Genomic DNA, 19,807 nt, shown 5'->3' with positions numbered 1-19,807 from the left:
GCTTACTACAGTTCGCTCTAGTGTCATGACATGAGTGACACGCAACACATTAGATGTATTGTACATGAGATGTGAGTGGATTTGCTGAGGCTCATGTTAAACCATAGAGCTCTATGCCCAGGCTCCAGTCAGCTCTCAGGGTTTCTGGGTGGACATCTTCACTGTGATGGGCTGTAAACAACAAAACAAGTGTCACTTTTAACATGGACTATATTGTTATTTGCAAATGTCAAAACAGGCTCGCTGTATCAATTACCAAAAACTAACAAAACTTGATTGTGACTTAATTGTGATTTGCAACTGAACCTTTGGGGATTTTCTATAGGCTTACAGTGTGTGGATTATATGCGTGACTGTTGTATAATACTATACCAACCAAGGACATGGTACCTCCACTCTAATAAATGTGACCTGCTGTATTCAATGTACTCATTGTGCATGAACAGGGCTCTATATTACCTTTTTTTACTTTATGAATGACGCATTCTATGAAGACTATATGACCTTACGAAGGACATGGACTGTAGAGTGAGTATTAATAATGCTATATGGCGGCTTGAAATACCTTGCTGCAGTAGGGACACTCTCCAAACACTATGTTGAAGCTCTGGCGACTGGAAGGTAGTCCACGCAACCACTGGAGAGACCGAACAAGAACTAGTAAAACTAAACACTACATTGAAATGGACCGATTCTTGTGCCTGTAGTGGCAAGATTTGAGAAATGCAAAGAATCCAAACACCCTAATTGAATTTTTATTGATGCTTTTTTACTTTCGCATCCTATTTTTTTATGAATTTATTACAAATTATTTTAAATTCATGCATGTCTCATCGTGGATATTGTGTGTAGTGTTCTTTTGTAAAACAGACATGCCTACTGATTGGGTAGGATAGTTGTGTGCGTGTCCCTTACCTCGTACAGACAGGCCTGGTGGAAGGGTTGGCCGCAGCGAGGGTCGTTGCACACCTGATCAGGAATGGCCGACTCCAGACGGTAGGCGTAACAGATCCCACACTCCACACTGAAACTCTACAAGACAAACAATTAATAGTACCTCTCCTCTATCCCGCTACACCTCCCTCTCTTTCTACCAGTGTCCCCCTTCCTCTCTGTTTGCATATTGCTTTTCATGTAACGAGAAGCCCTTTTCCTCTCCAAGCGATCCATTAAAAAGAGGATGGCAGGTACAATTTCAACATCTGGTAAAGTAAACTTTGCTCTTCGGAATGTTAATGATGCTGAGGCATTAATCACCGTGGCGACAGTGGATAAACACGGCGCCCTTTCAACCCATCCGGCGGCAAAAAAAAAGATAAATGGGGTGTGATTAAAGCGATCTCGATAGTGCCGAGGATTCTGCCATCTTTGTTATTCTAATGATCTTATCTGTAAACAACCCAATTAAAGGGGATGCATACCCACCTCCAGCAAACATAAGAAAGAATAACAGAAATAAAAAGATATATCTACACCCTCACACACACGATTGCTCGGCAGAGGTAATTGTGAGGGCTTGGTGTTTGAAACAGGGAAATGCAACATACAGATTTTTCGTGGGTGGCAGGTGATGGGAATTCTATCTCCAAAACATCCCGGAGGTTCTGCAAGATGCTGCAGTCCAGGTTCCTGAAAGACACAAAACAGCTCCTTCACACACTAATTAAACACATGCAAATGAGGGAGAGACGGAGGGAAGAGGAGTTTACAATTATGACCAATATGTCCGTTATTTCTCTCCCTGCTAGGAAATGTTGACGACCGAGGCTATCACATTGAAATGGCATAAAATACTGTTCATTTAGAATGTTACAAACACAATATACTGTATATCAGGAAATCACATTGTATGGAACATATACCGATAAATAGACTGTTTATCCTAACTGACTACCTAACTTACCATAAATGCATGTTGGCATTCAGTTTGTTCCTCAAAGGTGTTACCGCTGCAGGGGAAAATAACCAACACAATTAAGTAGTGAATTCAAAATGGACATTGTAAAAAGAGAGGTTTAGAGATAAATCCCCCTGCAAGTGTTGTGTAATAGATGTTTGGTGCATTTCAGAAAACATCACCCCAAATCTAATTGGGGGTGATGTCAATTGTTTTCCTGGATGCAGCACACAGGCTCTTACAAACAGCTCTTCATATTTGATGACAGAGTCAGGCAAAGAGGAAATATTCCAATAACTTCGACATAAACGCTCTGCTCTTGTCCGTTCCACCCCATGAGCCTCGTCTTTGTGTACAGCCATCATTGCATTCTGTTGTTTGTTATTCTTAAATGCAAAAAGCAATATTTCTGCGTGACCCCATCTATTTGAGGGTCGCTGCCTGCCTCAGTCTTGGCGACAGGAGTGTGTGTGTTTAATAGCATTGCTAGGCAACCGACAATGAGTTCTGTGTGGCACTGTTGACCAAGCATGACCTTGGATTTAAAGAAACAATTGGCAACAATTGTTGGGACTTAAATAGAACAAACTCGACCTTGGTTGGTCCGCTCCTACTTGTACCAAATCAAAAGCCTGATTATGTTGTAAAAACTTTATGTTGGGTAGTCAACATTCCCCAGAATGCGCCCCAAAAAATAATACATATTTCCTTTGTCTGTGATCACAGATATGATAGAATAAGGGAAGGTGGAAACCAGGTTTCCTCAATACTGCGTTATCAAATTGAGTCTGATCAGTTAAGACTGAAAGGAGGATGCATAAAAAAGAACAATTCTACACGGCAAGTGTGCCATCATTTAATCCAGGGTACACATTTCATATTTATAATCCATTATTTATTTTTTATGAACACACCATAAGTATAGTATTTTACCTACCATGCTCTGCTCCGAGCAGGCAGCACTCTGGCAACATCTTTGGGTGTCGCGTGTCAACTTCCACTTTTATGGACACGTTATTTGCTAGAGACATAGTCAATCAGTGTTTGGGGACAAGGAATAGATGACCACAACACAGAGGAAACAATGATAGAAGTGAATGTTTATACAGTACCAGTCCAAAGTTTGGGCACACCTACTCATTCAAGGGTTTTTCCTTATTTTTACTATTTTCTACATTGTAGAATAATAGTGAAGACATCAAAACTATGAAATAACATATATGGAATCATTTAGTAACCAAAAATCAAAATATATAGGCAACCTTTGCCTTGATGACAGCTTTGCACACTCTTGGCATTCTCTCAACCAGCTTCATGAGGTAGTCACCTGGAATGCATTTCAATTAACAGGTGTGCCTTCTTAAAAGTTAATTTGTGGAATTTCTTTCCTTCTTAATGCATTTGAGCCAATCAGTTGTGCTGTGACAAGGTAGGGGGGGTATACAGAAGATAGCTCTATTTGGTAAAAGACCAAGTCCATATTATGGCATTACTTTAAGACATGAAGGTCAGTTAATACGGAACATTTCAAGAACTTCGAAAGTTTCTACAAGTCCAGTCGCAAAAACCATCAAGCGCTATGATGAAACTGGCACTCATGAGGATCGCCACAGGAATGGAAACCCAGAGTTTCCTCTGCTGCAGAGGTAAGTTCATTAGAGTTACTAGCCTCAGAAATTGCAGCCCAAATAAATGCTTCACAGAGTTCAAGTCACAGACACAGCTCAACATCAACTGTTCAGAGGGGACTGTGTGAATCAGGCCTTCATGGTCAAATTGTTGCAAAGAAACCACTACTAAAGGACACCAATAAGAAGAATAGACCTGCATGGGCCAAGAAACACGAGCAATGGACATTAGATCGGTGGAAATTTGTCCTTTGGTCTGGAGTCCAAATGGGAGATTTTTGAACGGATGATCTCCGCATGTATAGTTCCCACCGTAAAGCATGGAGGAGGAGGTGTTATGGTGTGGGGGTGCTTTGCTGGTGACACTGTCTGTGATTTATTTAGAATTAAAGGCACACTTAACCAGCATGGCTACAACAGCATTCTGCAGCGATACGCCATCCCATTTGGTTTGGGCTTAGTGGAACTATCATTTGTTTTTCAACAGGACAATGACCCAACACACCTCCAGACTGTGTAAGGGCTATTTTACCAAGAAGGAGAGTAATGGAGTGCTGCATCAGATGACCTGGCCTCCACAATCCCCCGACCTCAACCCAATTGAGATGGTTTGGGATGAGTCGGACGGCAGAGTGAAGGAAAAGCAGCCAAAAAGTGCTCAGCATATGTGGGACCTCCTTCAAGACTGTTGGAAAAGCATTCCAGGTGAAGCTGGTAGAGAGAATGCCAAGAGTGTGCAAAGCTGTCATCAAGGCAAAGGGTGGCTATTTGAAGAATCTCAAATATAAAATACATTTTGATTTGTTTAACACTTTTTTGGTTACTACATGTACATTTAAGTCATTTAGCAGACGCTCTTATCCAGACTACATGATTCCATATGTGTTATTTGATAGTTTTGATATCTTCACTATTATTCTACAATGTAGAAAATAGTACAAATAAAGAAAAACCCTTGAATGAGTAGGTGTGTCCAAACTTTTGACTGGTACTGTAGGTAATAGTAGTAGAGGTCTGTTTAGTTCAGTGTGCATGAGGATTAATTATGGCCTATAGAGGTCTCTATTTAGTGAGTTTGTGTATCTGCCTGAGTGTGAGCATGTCTGTGTGTGTTACCGATGGCGATCCTCCTCATGGTGTCGGCTCTGCTGGGTTTCTCTGGCTCTAGAACCCAGGTCTTTTCATCGATCTCATCTAGAACCGCCCAAAACTCGGCCAGAGACTCTAGAAGCAGCAGGAACTGAGTGTGAACATGGCCCAGAGAACTCTGTGGGGAACAGAACACAACAGGTATGACAACCTAAACCAGAGTTCAAATGTGTTGGTGGATACTTTTGAATAAAGAAAGTCTTAATTGAGAAAAACAAGAATGAATTAATACAGTGCCTTCAGAAAGTATTCACACCACTTTTTCCAGATTTTGTTGTTACAAAGTGGGATTAAAATAGATTATTATTATTATTTTTTTTTTTTTATTGACACAGAATACTCTAAATGTCAAAGTGGAAGAAAAATTCTAACATTTGTAAAATATTTATGAAAAATAAAAACTAATATATCTTGATTAGATAAGTATTCAACCCCCTGAGTCAATACATGTTAAAATCTCCTTTGTCAGCAATTATAGCTCAGTCTTTAAAATGTTTAGTCCTGAACTTATTTAGGCTTGCCATAACAAAGGGGTTGAATACTCACTGCCTCAAGACATTTCATCTTTAATTAATTTGTAAAAATTTTAAAAAACAAAATTCCACTTTGATATTGTGTGTAGGCCAGTGACAAACATCTCAGTTTAATCAATCTTAAATTCATGCTGTAACACAAAATGTGGAAAAAGTAAAGGGATGTGAATACTTTCTGAAGGCACTGTATCATTATGCCTATGTAAATTAAATGGTAATGATTTGCAGAAAAATTGGCATCTATAGGTCTGACCTTGGAGAGACCATGTAGCCTTTATAATGTTCTCTGTATTAAAACTACCACAATTATAACTTAAACCAACTAAGCCATCTAACGGTTAGGGAAATATTTTTGCCTAGATTAGTGAGGTGAAGATGAAATACCGGATTATAGACTACCATGAGATAGTATCACATTATATATTCTACTCTTTATTTAGCGTTTAATGCAGGCACAGGCTCAACAAATCAAATTCCCTTCAAAAAAAATGTTTTATTAGACTAGCTCTGTCCCGCACCACCACAACACACCAAAGGGAAATCCGACATAAGTGAGAGAGAAAAAAAAAGAAGAGCGAAATGAACCAAAAATTATGGGTCATTGTGCCAGCACAGTGCACACAATTTAGCATCGCACAGGTGCAGAGACTCCGCAATTACTGGCCAATTAATGCCAGTGGCGTGATTATGGTTATGGCTCCATAGAAATACAGTGGACCCAGTAAAAGGGGGCTTGGTAATTGAATTCCTGCTGGATTTGAGTGGCAGGATGTAAGAGTGTGTGTCTGTGGAAAGCTAAGATCCGCTCAGTGCTCCTTGAGTGCCTCAATTAGGCCTCTTCATCTAGCACTGAGTAAAAACAGATCTATCCTCACTACATGCTTAACTCCTGAGGAAATGGGAGTCTAACTGTACATACTTAAACACTGCTAATAAAAGCAATCATCTAGCAGGGTTCAAATGGAGTAACGGCGTATGAATGGATACACCTAAAGACTTTATAATGGTGGCTTGTGTAGACATTGAGGGAACTGTGATACATCTGCCTGGGCTCTCTTCTCCTGGCTGATGACAGATAGGATTCTAACCCCGTGCTCTAATCATTTATTACTGTAGGTCCGGTACATACGGGTGTACACGCACGGACTCACAAACACACAGACTGCTGGCAGAGGTTGTTCATGCTGTGCCACACCTGCAGTGGTGGGTCTGGTGCCCACCAATGGTCCTGCCCAGCCACAATCTCATACAGACATCAATCACCACACACTGCTTTTAAAAGACACAAAACAGGTATGTACTACTGCATGTTTATTAGGTACACCCATCTAGTGCCGGGTCGGACCCCCTTTGCCTCCACAACAGCCTGAATTCTTCGGGTCAGGAATACGTCGCTCAATTGGTATCAAGGGACCTAACGTGTCCCAGGAAAACATTGCCCACACCATTACACCACTGCCACCAAACTGTACTGTTGACACCAGGCAGGATGGGGCCATGTACTCATGCTGCTTACGCCAATTCCTGACTGCCATCAGCATGACGCAACAGGAACCGGGATTCGTCGGACAAGGCGATGTTTTTCCAATCCTCAAATGTCCAGTGTTGGTGCTCGCGTGCCCCCTGGAGCCCGGTGTGGTCGTCTGCTGCAATAGCCCATCCGTGACAAGGACCGACGAGTTGTTCGTTCCGAGTTGCCATTCTGCACACCACTGTTGTACTGCGCCGTTATTTGCCCGTTTGTGGCCCGCCTGTTAGCTTGCACGATTCTTGCCATTGTCCTTCGGCCTCTCATCAAAGAGCTGTTTTCGCCCACAGTACTGCCACTGACTGGATGTTTTTTTGTATGTCGCACCATTCTCTGTAAACCCTAGACACTATCATGAGTGAAAAGCCCAGGAGGCCGTCCGTTTCTGAGATACTGGAACCGGCACGCCTGGCACCGACGATCATACCACGCACAAAGTCACTCGTTTTGCCCATTCTAACGTTCAATCGAACAGTAACTGAATGCCTCGATGCCCGTCTGCCTGCTTTAAATAGCAAGCCACGGCCACGTGACTCACTGTCTGTAGGAGTGAACTATTCGAACGGGAATGGGTGTACCTAATAAACTGAGAATACATTACGCATTGTCTTGTTCTTCCTCTCTAATGTGCACACAAACTACAGTGTCTCTCTGTCCCTCTCATTCTTTCACACAAACACAGTGTGGCACATCTTGGCCCTGCAACAGAGCAGGCAATAATTACTCATTCAAATGAACATGTCAGGACAGCCGACAGACAAGCCCTTCCCCCACAACACACACACACACACAGTCCTCTGGCAGCACAGGAGAGATCCATCAGCTGCCCAGCAGGCAGACAGGCTCCATACGGCAGCCCTGTACTTAGCTCGTCTTCTCTGTAAGGCTGCCATGTACCACACACACACACACACACGCGTAGAGAGACACACCCAGCACATAGAAAGAGAACAGCTGTCAGTATCTAAGGCTCAATATTACCGACTGTGATAAAATAAGTTAAAAGGGAATCCTTTAAAGGTTGTACTGAGAAATACAGCAAGTGTGTGAATAGCGACTGAAAGTGTTTGTTAGTGTATATAAGTAGTGAAGAAAAAATTTATTTAAAAAATCAATAGTTACATATCGCAATATTATTTTTGACTATGTGTTTGTTGTTAGGTTGCGTTAGCTAGTGCTAGTCGGCTGTACTTCCTATAGCTTGTTCTCAATCTTCTTTTTAAACAGTGAGCCAAAATGTTTTCAGCACTTTTATTCTGATCAACACTTGTTTTCTCATGGCTCTCTTGTCTCTCTGCAGCAGACATAGTGAGCAATATGTTTGGAATATCAAATCGCAATAAAATCCCAGTATCGAATCACAATACATATAGAATCGGCACTTAAGTATCGTGATAATATCGTATCAAATCAAATCAACTTATTTGTCACATGCGCCGAATACAACAGGTGTAGACCTTACAGTGAAATGCTTACTTACAAGCCCTTAACCAACAATGCTAGAACAATGTTCTAACCTGCCGATACAGTGTATAACCTGCCAGCTGTATGTTATTCATGTCGTCGTTCAGCCACGACTCAGTGAAACATAAGATATTAGTATTTAATGTCCAGTTGGTAGGATATACGTGCTTGTAGTTCATCCACTTTATTTTCCAGCGATTGTACATTGGCCAATAGTACCGATGGCAAAGGCAGATTAGCCACTGGTCGCCGGCTCCTTGCCAGGCACCCCGATCTCCTTCCGCGATATCTCCGTCTCTTTCTCTTGCGAATGACGGGGATGAGGGCCCTGTCGGGTGTCTGGAGCAAATCCCTCTCGTCTGACTCATTTAAGAAAAATGATTAGTCCAGTTCAAGGTGAGTAATTGCTGTTCTGATGTCCAGAAGCTCTTTTCATTCATAAGAGACAGTAGCAGTAACATTATGTACAAAATAAGTTACAAACAATGCGAAAAAACTAACAAAATAGCATGGTTGGTTAAGAGCCCATAAAACGGCAGCCATCCCCTCCTGCGCCATTATTATATGCCGGAGGTCCCTGGAAATTCCCAGCCCCATGTATGAATGTGAGACAGTTGGACTGAAGCAGTTTGTTGTGTTTGTGTGTACAGTACCTGTGGTGTCCAGGTCATGGCCAGTGGAACAGGTAGGTCTGCGGAGCACTCTGGGGCCTCTACAGGGTGCTGTGAATAGGAGGGAAACTTGCCTTTACACCCTAGAGTTGGCCAACATACATATGAATGTCCCTGGGTACTTGACTTTTACCAATACTTATTGTACACTAAATAGGCTATTGCCTACTGGTAAAGTAGTTTTTGCCATTTTCTGTTTATTTCACATCTCAAGTCATTAAAGTTAACCCACACCCTTTCCTTAACATCTCTTTCTTAATTTCTCTCCCCATATCACTCTTTCCCTGCCCCCCTATCTCTGCATGCCAACCCCTACCTTCCACCCTCTGACTGTGTCTGTGTGTGGTGACCTGGGTAGGGGAGAGGGGCGGGCGAGGCAGCTGGGTCACAGGGGGAATCCAGGCTATTTTTACCCAGCGATGGGGGCAGACAGGTGGGCACACAGGCAGGTGTGCACAGGGTGAAACCAACCACCTCCTCTGGATATCATCTGGGCCAGCTACCACCAACCTGCCATGTGGCCACCCTGCTCAGCACTCCCTAACCCAGCACTGCCACCCTGCTACACCCAGAGATAAGTGGGGGCAGGAAGGCATGGAAAGAGTGATATGCCGGCTATCGACAACCAAGATGTAGGCACGGTCTGTGCTCAAACTGATCTAGATGTTCTACCTCCTCCATGCCCTTCTTAATAATTTTAAGAGGACCAATGAGATGCATTTCTACTAGTTATGCCCACATGGTCTTATCTCACTCCTCTCCTCCGGTTCTGGAGGGTTGATTCATGCAACTGTGTATCTAAAGTGGATATCTCTACACTCCCATCTCACAGCGTGTTGGAACCTCTCACACAGACTTCACCAAACTATGTTTGCCCTAGATATGGGACTGCTCAGAGAAGTACTGTCTTTTAACACAAGATGGATATTTGAACGTACTGTATAAGAGTATGACTTGGGTTTTTTCATTGACTGTTACAATGTATGTGTTCTCACTTCAGGCTTTAGTTAGTTTAGCTGTAAGTGTACATGTGTGTGAATATTAGCCTGCATAGTGTGTGCATGTTCTCTTACCTTGGGCTTCAATTTGACGGTGACGACGTGCTGTCGTCCTGAGGAGTCCTCAGCCCTCAGTCTCAGTGTGCGGAACTCTGTGTCAATGGACACCAGCCTGGGAACACAGACATTGGTCAGTCTGGTCAGACACATACTGCATAAAGAGGTGATGCATCCTCACACACAGAGAGTCAGAGGTGTTTAGAAGAGGGAAAGCAGGTTGCTCCCATCATAGCCCATTAATCATACCCACAGAGAGGCAGTAAGACGTCTACATTAGCACAGTCCCTGTTCTGCCTCAGACCTCCCCTGATTTACAGCACCAGGTAGAAATCCCCCGTAGGTACAGATCTAGGACCAGCTTACCTTTCCCAAATTCTAACGTTAACCATTAGCGGAGGAAATGTCAAACTGACCCTAGATCCGTTTCTAGACTCGGGGGGCAACTTCCTCCTAGATTTCCAGTGCAGTAACGGCACTCTGCTGTGGCTGACATGGTCATATTTCTGCTGGGGATTTATGTGATGTGTCAGGGGGGAGTGGTGGTCAGTGTGTTCACTGCAACTTCTGAAGGCATGGAGCAGGGCAGCGATCTGACGGACGCAACTAGGATGATCGTAAAACTGACAAAAACAAACACAGAAATGAGTGCCAACATTCTCAAACACACACACACCGGGATCCAACACAGCACCCCACTCTCCTTTAATCTAGTAACATACACACACATTTTTCACTCACTCAATTCATCTCCCTCTTTTCCCCCTTCCCTCATTCCATTTCATTGCAGTGACAATCTATCCAAATAAATATCTGCATATCAGTATCACAGCTCCATTCTTGCATCACAGTCCTATCTCCTCTACACTGCATTCACGCGGGGCCTCCGGCCCCACAATAGCAGGGGCTGGCTGGCACTTGGCGTGATGGACACAGCGTGACAGTGTGATGCCCCACTGTGAAGACTGATGATAGCAGTACAATTGCAACTACAGGAACAGAGCTGCTTAGAAAACAGGAACAGATGATACGTGTGTCTGAGTGAGCAGTATATGGATTGAGCTAGCTGTACACAGTGGTGAAATAGTAATTTGTTAAAGTAATGATGAGAACTGTGGTGCTCCAGCTATCGGTATTAAAAGTATGAGATCTGTGTAGAAAGCCAGAGAGTCATGTAAAATTCTACTCTCACAATTACAGTGCCTATTCAGACCCCTTCACTTTTTTCACATTGTTACGTTACAGTCTTTTTCTAAAATTGATTAAATTGTTTTTTCCCCTCATTAAATCTACACACAATACCCCATAATGACGAAGCAAAAACAGGTTTGTATACATTTTTGCTAATTTATATTTTAAAATAAAATTGAAATATTACATTTACATAAGTATTCAGACCCTTTACTCAGTATTTTGTTGAAGCACCTTTGGCAGTGATTACAGCATTGAGTCTTCTTGGGTGTGATGCTACAAGCTTGGTACACCTGTATTTGGGGAGTTTCTCATTCTTCACTGCAGATCCTCTCAAGCTCTGTCAGGTTGGATGGGGAGCGTAGCTGCACAGCTATTTTCAGGTCTCTCCAGAAATGTTCGATCGGGTTCAAGTCCGGGCTCTGGCTGTGCCACTCAAGGACATTCAGAGACTTGTCCCGAAGCCACTCCTGCGTTGTCTTGGCTGTGTGCTGAGGGTCGTTGTCCTGTTGGAAGGTGAACCTTCGACCCAGTCTGAGGTCCTGAGCGCTCTGGAGCAGGTTTTCATCAAGGATCTCTCTGTACTTTGCTCTGTTCATCTTTGCCTCAATCCTGACTAGTCTCCCAGTCCCTGCCGCTGAAAAACATCCACACAGCATGATGCTGCCACCACCATGCTTCACCGTAGGGATGATGCCAGGTTTCTTCCAGTCGTGACGCTTGGCATTCAGGCCAAAGAGTTCAATCTTGGTTTCATCAGACCAGAGAATCTTGTTTCTCATGGTCTGACAGTCTTTAGGTCCCTTTTGGCAAACTCCAAGCGGGCTGTCATGTGCCTTTTACTGAGGAGTGGCTTCCGTCTGGCCACTCTACCATAAAGGCCTGATTGCTGGAGTGATGCAGAGATGGTTGTCCTTCTGGAAGGTTATCCCATCTCCACAGAGGAACTCTAGAGGTCTGTCAGAGTGACTATCAGGTTCTTTGTCACCTCCCTGACCAAGGCCCTTCGCTGATTGCTCAGTTTGGCCGGGCGGCCAGCTCTAGGAAGAGTCTTGGTGGTTCCAAACTTCTTCCATTTAAGAATGATGGTGGCCACTGTGTTCTTGGGGACATTCAGTGCTGCAGAATTTTTTTGGTACCCTTCCCCAGATCTGTGCCTCGACACAATCCTGTCTCGGAGCTCTACGGACAATGCCTTCGACCTCATGGCTTGGTTTTTGCTCTGACATGCACTGTCAACTGTGGGACCTTATATAGACAGGTGTGTGACTCTCCAAATCATGTCCAATCAATTGAATTTACCACAGGTGGACTCCAATCAAGTTTTATTTAATCCATTTTAGAGTAAGGCTGTAACGTAACAAAACGTGGAAAAAAATCTAGCGGTCTGAATACTTTCCGAAGGCACTGTAAGTCCACTTGCAGGCTATTTCACCAGTAAGTAGGCAACTTTATGTTTGGATAGACTATGGAGGTATAGGACACGTCTCTGGTGTAGCTATCCTGGAGGGAGGCTGGAGATTGAATGAAGCCATAGCAGACTACTCCAAGTTAGGAAGATGTGACACCTATATCGATTACAATGGATGAATGGCCATTTGGGGTAAAGGCAAAGTATACGGCTGGAGTGTCAAACTCCTTCCATGGAGGGCCTAGTGTCTGTGGGACTGTGGGTTTCAATTAAGACCTATACAACCAGGTGAGGGGAGTTCTTTACTAATTAGCGACCTTAATTCATCAATCAAGAACAAGGGAGCAGCGAAAACCCGCAGACACTCGGCCCTCCGTGGAATGAGATTGACACGTGGTATACGGTTTTAGGGAAACCTAAAGGCAGATTGAAGAGCAATACACAAAGGTGAACGCAACAACACATTCACACACCTCTTACTTCAAACAGACACAGACAAAAAAAAAAGTTGATATGCCCCAAAGAGTGGTGAATATGGAATAAAGTTGTGTCTATTTAATGATGCCCAACAAAGAATGTGTTTTGGCCATAGAGGGGGCTGGAGTGGAGATACTTGACTCCATATTCCCATTCACTAACTCATGACTTCTCAAGGCAGTCTCAAGCCCATTCAAATGACCAGGCTCAACGCAAGCCTCTCTTACCTGCACCAATCAGCGGACAAAATGAGTGAACAAGTGAAAATCCCAGGCTATTAATGCCACTGCCAATTAAGACGCTAAACGAATCTCGAGTGCATTGAGATAGGCCTGCTGCGTAATGCCTCTAAAGGTAATACAGCATTGAAATGACGTTCACCTCATTTCCACATAACTTCAACATCCCCCCCATTAAACCTAAGAGTAGGGTCTTCAATTAGACCAATTTGCATTTGCTAATATCATAATTACAGCTGTGGTCATTAATAGGGAAAGTGGAAAATGAGTAGCCGAGCTAAATGGTAGCTGAGATGCATCACTAGTCACAAAGAGAAGATGGTATTGGCCCTGGCTGACACATAGCTAGGCAGTGTCATTAAATGGGATCTGGCTTTAACTATAACTCAATAACAAAAAATAAGGATGTAATTATCAGTCAGTTATTAATGTGGTATAATATTGTCCTAAGCCTTTATTTTATGGGTTTAGCCTGATGGTAGGGTAGCTACAGGGTAATAGTTAGTCACTGGCTGGTATAATAGAACTCAACAGGAAATACTGCAGGTCATAGTTGTAGGTTATACTCTATGACCAGAGTTTTTCCAAGTCAGGTCAAGTGGTAAAGCTCCTGGCCCTATCCCTACTTGCTCCAGTACATACTTATCCCATCCCAGGTCCTCCATCTCCATGATGAGCTGAGAGTAGTACTGTGGAGGGGGGATGGAGCGACAATCCGGCCTGCTCTTGAGGGCCACTTCCTGGAACACAGAACACTTTCTGTTTACATTCAATCGCCAGCATTTTAGTACAGTATTATTTTACTGTATGTATTATTATGGCATCAAGGAATATGTCAATATCAATCTGAGAGGTAAAAACTGATGCTCTTACCAGGATAGTCTTCAGCTCCAGAACAAAGCTGACTAGATCAGGAGAGTGATGTAATCTCTGTGAAAAGACAAAACAATGAGAGAGATCTCTGATTAGCTGGAAAATGAAGTGTTACTGTAGTGTCTTCTTTCAAACCAACTTAGTAGCTGTTCAAATCAAGGCCAATGTTTTGATTAATGGAGCCTGCCACTAGGTTTAATAATTAATGATAGCTTAAAGCCTGTGAAAATAATGAACTTTACAGCCTGGGGTAAAATATAAATCTAATCCCAATAACCCAGAGGTGACCACATAACAAATAGGGACATTTCCAAGGCAATGTTAATTATGCAGTGGAAAATATTTTTTTAAACAAGCGAGTCAAACACAGCAAGTGATGGAATGCATAAGTGAACATACAGTCCACTAAGCAGTCCAGTCTACCTATCCTTGAAAACATCTTCATCTGAAATTATTTGGCCTCTCAATTGATTAGAGTTATTAAAGTGTTGGTGTGGATTGCCCCATTTTTTTTCTTACCTGTTTTACTATGTGCCCATATGCACACAATAGCTGTTTCAGCTGCCAGCAGCAGTGAAGCCTGCAATGCAGAATGATATGTAATAAATCATTGATTCCATTTGATCCAGGGGACTAGAGTGATATATAATTCATTCAGGGTATCTAAGAGGGCAAGCAACATGTATCATTAAGTTTGACACCACCATTCCTCTGCGTAAGTCTGTCTCTGTGCATGTAGAGAGAGAAAGCAAGAAACAGATGGACAAACAGAGAGACAGATTGACAGACAATTCCTTGTGTCTGTCTTTGTCTGACACACACACACACACACACACACACACACACACACACATACACACACACACACACACACACAAATAGAATACAGGGGACTTGTACTTAGCCAGTTTAAGTTGATGATCTGGTGGAAGCAGTATTCTTATTCTGAAGTCTCTCTCCTAAAATAAAATAGCAACAAAAGTAGATAAAGTAGGCCATCTGATCATGTTCAAACCATACATATTACCATGAGATCTGTCAAGAAAGTGGTTTGTTCTTCTGGCAACTTCTACATAAACAGTTGACTGTCCAAGAATCGACACATGCGCGCGACTACTACTACTACTACTACTACACAGCCAACAACACTACAATTGATGTCAAAGATACAACATTATCTTGGCTTGACTGTAGCGCAAGTACCTAGCGAAACCATAAATATTTGTCCCACCTGAACCGTGATAAATCCATCATAGACAGTTTTCTCCTTGTTGAGTGGTAACAACAGTGGACTCTCTTTGACAAGTAAACTCTCCATCTTTGACAGTTCGAAGTCAGCTGTGTGGTATTGGGCTAACATAACAACATGGTTAGCTGACCATGCTAGCATGTAAACAACTTTCAAGCGTGCAGCTACATACAGTACTCACGTTCGTGCCACTTGAACATTAACTAAGAGTGCGTTTGAGAAAAAGGTATTTCAGAAATACAAGCATTGCCTTTGTACCCAAACCGATAACTTTCTTTTTGGTTGAGTAGCTAGCCAGCTAACTGTTTTTCCCGCAAAAGAAAAGTCTAAAATACGTCACACAGGTTTCGGTTTGAATTACAAAACTTTATTAGCCAGTAGCCAACTAAGCAGTGTTTCTGGTAGGCTACTATTATTTTAAGTATTTATGCAACTTTCACTGCAAAAGTAAATTGATTGAGAAAAGGTTTTTTTTATAAGTTATTACACATGATCAATTGCCATTCTCCGTGTGAATTATTGTTGTAGCCTGTTTATAAAATATTGAATGGTTCATGAATGTTGCTGAGTGCTGACTAGACATAACCCTGTATTAGGTTGGCCTCAAATTAAATACATGATTCAATCATGGAAATAGGCTTAACCTTACTTCTAGGATTTTCTGTTAACTGGTCCTTTATATGAATAGCACACAGGTAATGGACAACTTTTGATGTACAGTATAAAGAATGAAATGGCATGGTCGAATAATGTATAAAAGCAGTAGCTAAAGGGTCTCTGGAAGGCATAGGCCTGGTCAATGTGTTGAAATGTAGGCTAAGCAAAATGTGTGGAGGTATTTACAGTGGGTATTCCTTTTTTATTAATTATAAAGACAATATGTAAGGGACAGGGATATGTTAAGAAATACAAGTATTGCTGATAATTTAGTAATAGGATTCTCAGTTTATTCTATTCTGTTCTATTCTATTCTACAGGTGACATTGCCAACCTCAGATAACGTGTTCTCCTTTGAGGTAGGTATTGACGTTACAGCTACATCTATTTTTAGACTAGATTACCTTGACCATAAAACAACAAAACAATCACACTGTCATGTAATTATTCTGCCAGTATCATTCATATTCCATATATTGTGAAATCCAATAAGACATCTGTCTCTGTATCAATTTACATACGCATTGTCACTAACGTATGCCGAATATGTCATTACAATTCCTATTCAAATCCAATCAAACCATGATTACTACAAAAGCCACCGTATTGCCGTGCTCCTATATGCAGGTTTGAGGCTTAACTCCCTTTAAGCAAATATTTATCCCTCAAACCAGGATGACTGTATTGCAGTTTGTGATTATATATGGGCTTGTGAGAGGAGTGTGTCAACTGTGCATGCTCCACAATGTGCCTGGAGAGATTGATGTTTTGTCATCCACCTGCTTCAAAGCTGTAAAATCCGGCAAGCAGCAGCAAACGGAGAGACTTACCCAGCCCGGAAAAAACAAACAAAGAGAGACCTTACTGGTGCTGTTTACACATCTGTGTGGAGGACTATCTGGGCTTGTGTATTTTGACATCGCGCTCAAATGGCTGCACGGCTCCTGTCTCAGTGAAACGGGTGAGTGTTAAATGTTTTTTTGTTTGTTTGTGGGAATGCGAGGGAACAATTTAAGGCTTTTTGAGCGGAGGCTTTCAGGTGAAGGTCTGGCACCCACACTTGGTGCAGAAGGAAGCGATATTCTCCTTCTCTCTCTTTCTCTGTCTCTCTTCATGTGCAAAGTGCAGCAGTCATGCAACACAGCTGGCTTAATAGCATTCAAAAAGAAAAAAGGCTTAAAGAATTGAGCGTTGGAGAATAGCCCAAGCCGGTGCATAGATTGTGCTCTCTCTCTCTCCCTCTCTCTGTCCTTCCTTCCGCAGCCTCCAGCGCTGGGCTCCAGCTCTGAGAGAAATGATCTATTGTGCTTTGTTTATCGCTAGCCATGGTCACTTCTCTGAAATGCAATTGGCTGGAACTACAGTGTGTGGGTCCTGCACCCAGCGTTTTTCCTCCTCCTCTCTCTCTCTCTTCATTTTCTCTCTCACACTCGCTCTGTCTCTCGCTCGTTCGTACAGATTCCGTTGAGACAAGACATGAGCAGGGGTGTCTGATCCAACGCACATTTTTCTCTCTCTGTGTTCTGCATTCATCGGAATGATAATATATAGGACATAGTGTTGTGCAAGAGCTGAAATGGGTATAACGACTAAATAGTAAAATAATAATGACATACCGGTAAATATTGTTTTTATTGTCAAATATGTAGGTTGCGTTTAGGTTACTCTATTTTAGCTATCTTTTGAATGCTGGTGAGATTGCTGATATGACCTGTTAATATTTTATGTTACCACCTACCACAGATTTATACTTAATTTACACTTTTATCTCACATGTAAAATGTGTGTTGCCATTCTATGTCAGCTGTTTAGAAATAATTGAAGGTATATACTGTATATTATACTATGGGAACCCCCTGCCAGTTACCCAGGTCTATATTCTATTATTGGAGCTAAGATGTGTTCTGCTCGAATGGCTCTTTAGACATGCATGCTAGACAATGTTTTATCATTTTTTATTTTATTTACATAATTATGGTCAGAGTTACTCAATATTTGCAGTGTGCACCTGTTATTTTCAAGAGAGAATATATGATAGACATAATGAAAGACAAAAGAAGAAAGACAGTGTTTTAGTACCTTACCCCAGAAAAAAGAGACTGGATGTGAGTGGTCCCACACATGTGCATTAGTTCCAGATTAGGGAAGGCTGGGTGCCCTATGAAGGTTTGAAATAATGATGGGAATCAGACCCAGCCTCAGTACTGACCTGGCCAGCGCCAGAGTCTGGCCCCGGTCCGGATGTCTTATTTAGCCCCATTAAATAGACTCACACAGACAAACAGACAGACACAAACACACAGCGCTTGTTAAAAAAAAACATCTAATCAAAATCAAATGTTATTTCTCACATTCTTCGTAAACAACAGGTGAAGACTAACAGTGAAATGCTTACTTACGGGTTATTTTTCAACAATGCAGAGTTAAAGACAAAAAAGGAAATTAGAAATAGAAATAGTGACACCAGGAATAAATACACAGTGAATAACAAATAACAATGCAGAGTAAAAAATAACATGGTTATACAGGGAGTACCAGTACTGAGTCGATGTGCAGGGGTACGAGGTAATTGAGGTGGCCATGTACATATAGGCAGTGCTTGAATTGGGATGAAAGAAGTGCTGGAGCTGTCTTTTTCCAAGTCGGTCCATTAGAACTATGTTAATGGAAATTCACAAATGACATTATGCTATAGAGACCTCTGATTATTCACTGTTATGGGTTCAAACACATTTCCCATGACTTTTAACCACATTTTCATGACTATTATTATAGCCTACATGAAGAAGTAAGTATTATTGACACTGGAAGGCTGCTATGTCTGATCCCATGTAGGCCTACCATCTCCTGCCATTGTACCCTTGATCATGGCACTTAATCCCCCAGAAAGTAGAACTGCACAGTTAGTCACATGTTGTCAACATTTGGTCAACCTTCCATCTGGAGAGCTCCTGGCTGTGCAGGCTTGGCTTTAATTCATGCTTAGTTAGCTATAGTTAACTAGTGAGATAACTGCTACAAGTTATGTTTTTAATTTGCCATCTAGTTAGTCTGTCATATTCTTATACCTGCTGCTGATTTGTCGCGGTCTCTCTCCTCGGGCAACGGCCCACTGGCACAGGCACACATGCAACACACAAAGAAGGGTCATTCCGATAATGGCTGATATGTAGATTTTGAAGTAATTGATCATATTTAAAAGTGTGCCTTCATGAATGACATTAACAAAAATTATGAAACTAATTACTTTTCATGACCTTACAAACCCTCATTTGACAATTTGGAACAGCGCATTCAGGTTGGTGTATTTTCAGTCTGCACAATCTCGAACAGCCTACTGTCACGCACAGATTCACAGACTAGCTGCAAATACATTTGAACAAAGCGGAATCAGGAAATTAATGCCCACTCACCATTGCTATTCAATGCAGATCCCGCCTTCATTCCGCATTGATCGACCTTTTTTGCCTCCTATGTGAATCTGGGCCGGCGATAGGCTACTTTGTTTTATAGAAGAGCTGGTACACAATTCCCCAAAGATTAGAAGTGCCGGTATGGCGCTCTGGTCAGCTCCGGTCCAATTCAAGCACTACAAATACAGTGCATTCGGAAAGTATTCAGACTTTTAAAAAATGTTGTTAAATTACAGCCTTATTCTAAAATGGATTAAATGGTTGTTTATCCTTTTTAAATGGTTGTTTACCCGTTTTTAAATAAAATATACAACTGAAATATAACATTTACTCAAACCCTTTACTCAGTACTTTGTTGAAGCACCTTTGGCA

General features: G+C 42.1%; 1 protein-coding gene and 1 long non-coding RNA gene across 4 annotated transcripts in view; one reads left to right on the top strand and one right to left on the bottom strand.

The window, feature by feature from the left end:
- Positions 1-56: 56 nt before the first annotated feature.
- Positions 57-15,777, bottom strand: fancl (FA complementation group L). Of its 2 annotated transcripts, XM_041866698.2 has the most exons (15): positions 15,547-15,777; positions 15,348-15,469; positions 15,017-15,075; positions 14,636-14,696; positions 14,117-14,173; positions 13,886-13,983; positions 9,944-10,040; positions 8,853-8,921; positions 4,642-4,792; positions 2,835-2,918; positions 1,904-1,949; positions 1,548-1,629; positions 916-1,032; positions 566-637; positions 57-171 (listed from the first exon to the last, which is right to left on the bottom strand). In XM_041866698.2, exons 1-15 carry the CDS (start codon positions 15,563-15,565, stop codon positions 136-138), a joined length of 1,170 nt encoding a protein of 389 aa, XP_041722632.1. In that variant the 5' UTR covers positions 15,566-15,777; the 3' UTR covers positions 57-135. The 2 variants fall into 2 exon arrangements, with proteins under 2 accessions (XP_041722632.1, XP_041722630.1); XM_041866696.2 differs by having other exon boundaries at positions 15,348-15,775.
- A 974-nt stretch (positions 15,778-16,751) lies between these two features.
- The window catches only part of LOC121553705, a 237,705-nt gene continuing 234,649 nt past the window's right edge, over positions 16,752-19,807 (top strand). For both annotated transcript variants that reach the window (XR_005997564.1, XR_005997565.1), the window contains exon 1: positions 16,752-16,983. This is a non-coding gene — a long non-coding RNA (uncharacterized LOC121553705). The remainder of the gene's footprint in view (positions 16,984-19,807) is intronic.

This window comes from Coregonus clupeaformis, chromosome 37, assembly GCF_020615455.1.
Source record: "Coregonus clupeaformis isolate EN_2021a chromosome 37, ASM2061545v1, whole genome shotgun sequence".
NCBI classification, from domain to species: Eukaryota; Metazoa; Chordata; class Actinopteri; order Salmoniformes; family Salmonidae; genus Coregonus; species Coregonus clupeaformis.
Note: the sequence above shows the minus strand (reverse complement) of the source record. Positions and strands in the feature narration are given on the sequence as shown.

Coding starts and splice junctions, on each gene's coding strand:
- fancl (XM_041866696.2), bottom strand. CDS start 15,506: ATGCTAGCATGGTCAGCTAACCATGTTGTTATGTTAGCCCAATACCAC. Junction 4,793..8,852: donor CCATGACCTGGACACCACAG/GTACTGTACACA, acceptor TGTTCCCCACAG/AGTTCTCTGGGCCATGTTCA. Junction 1,950..2,834: donor CCTGCTCGGAGCAGAGCATG/GTAGGTAAAATA, acceptor TTTCCCCTGCAG/CGGTAACACCTTTGAGGAAC.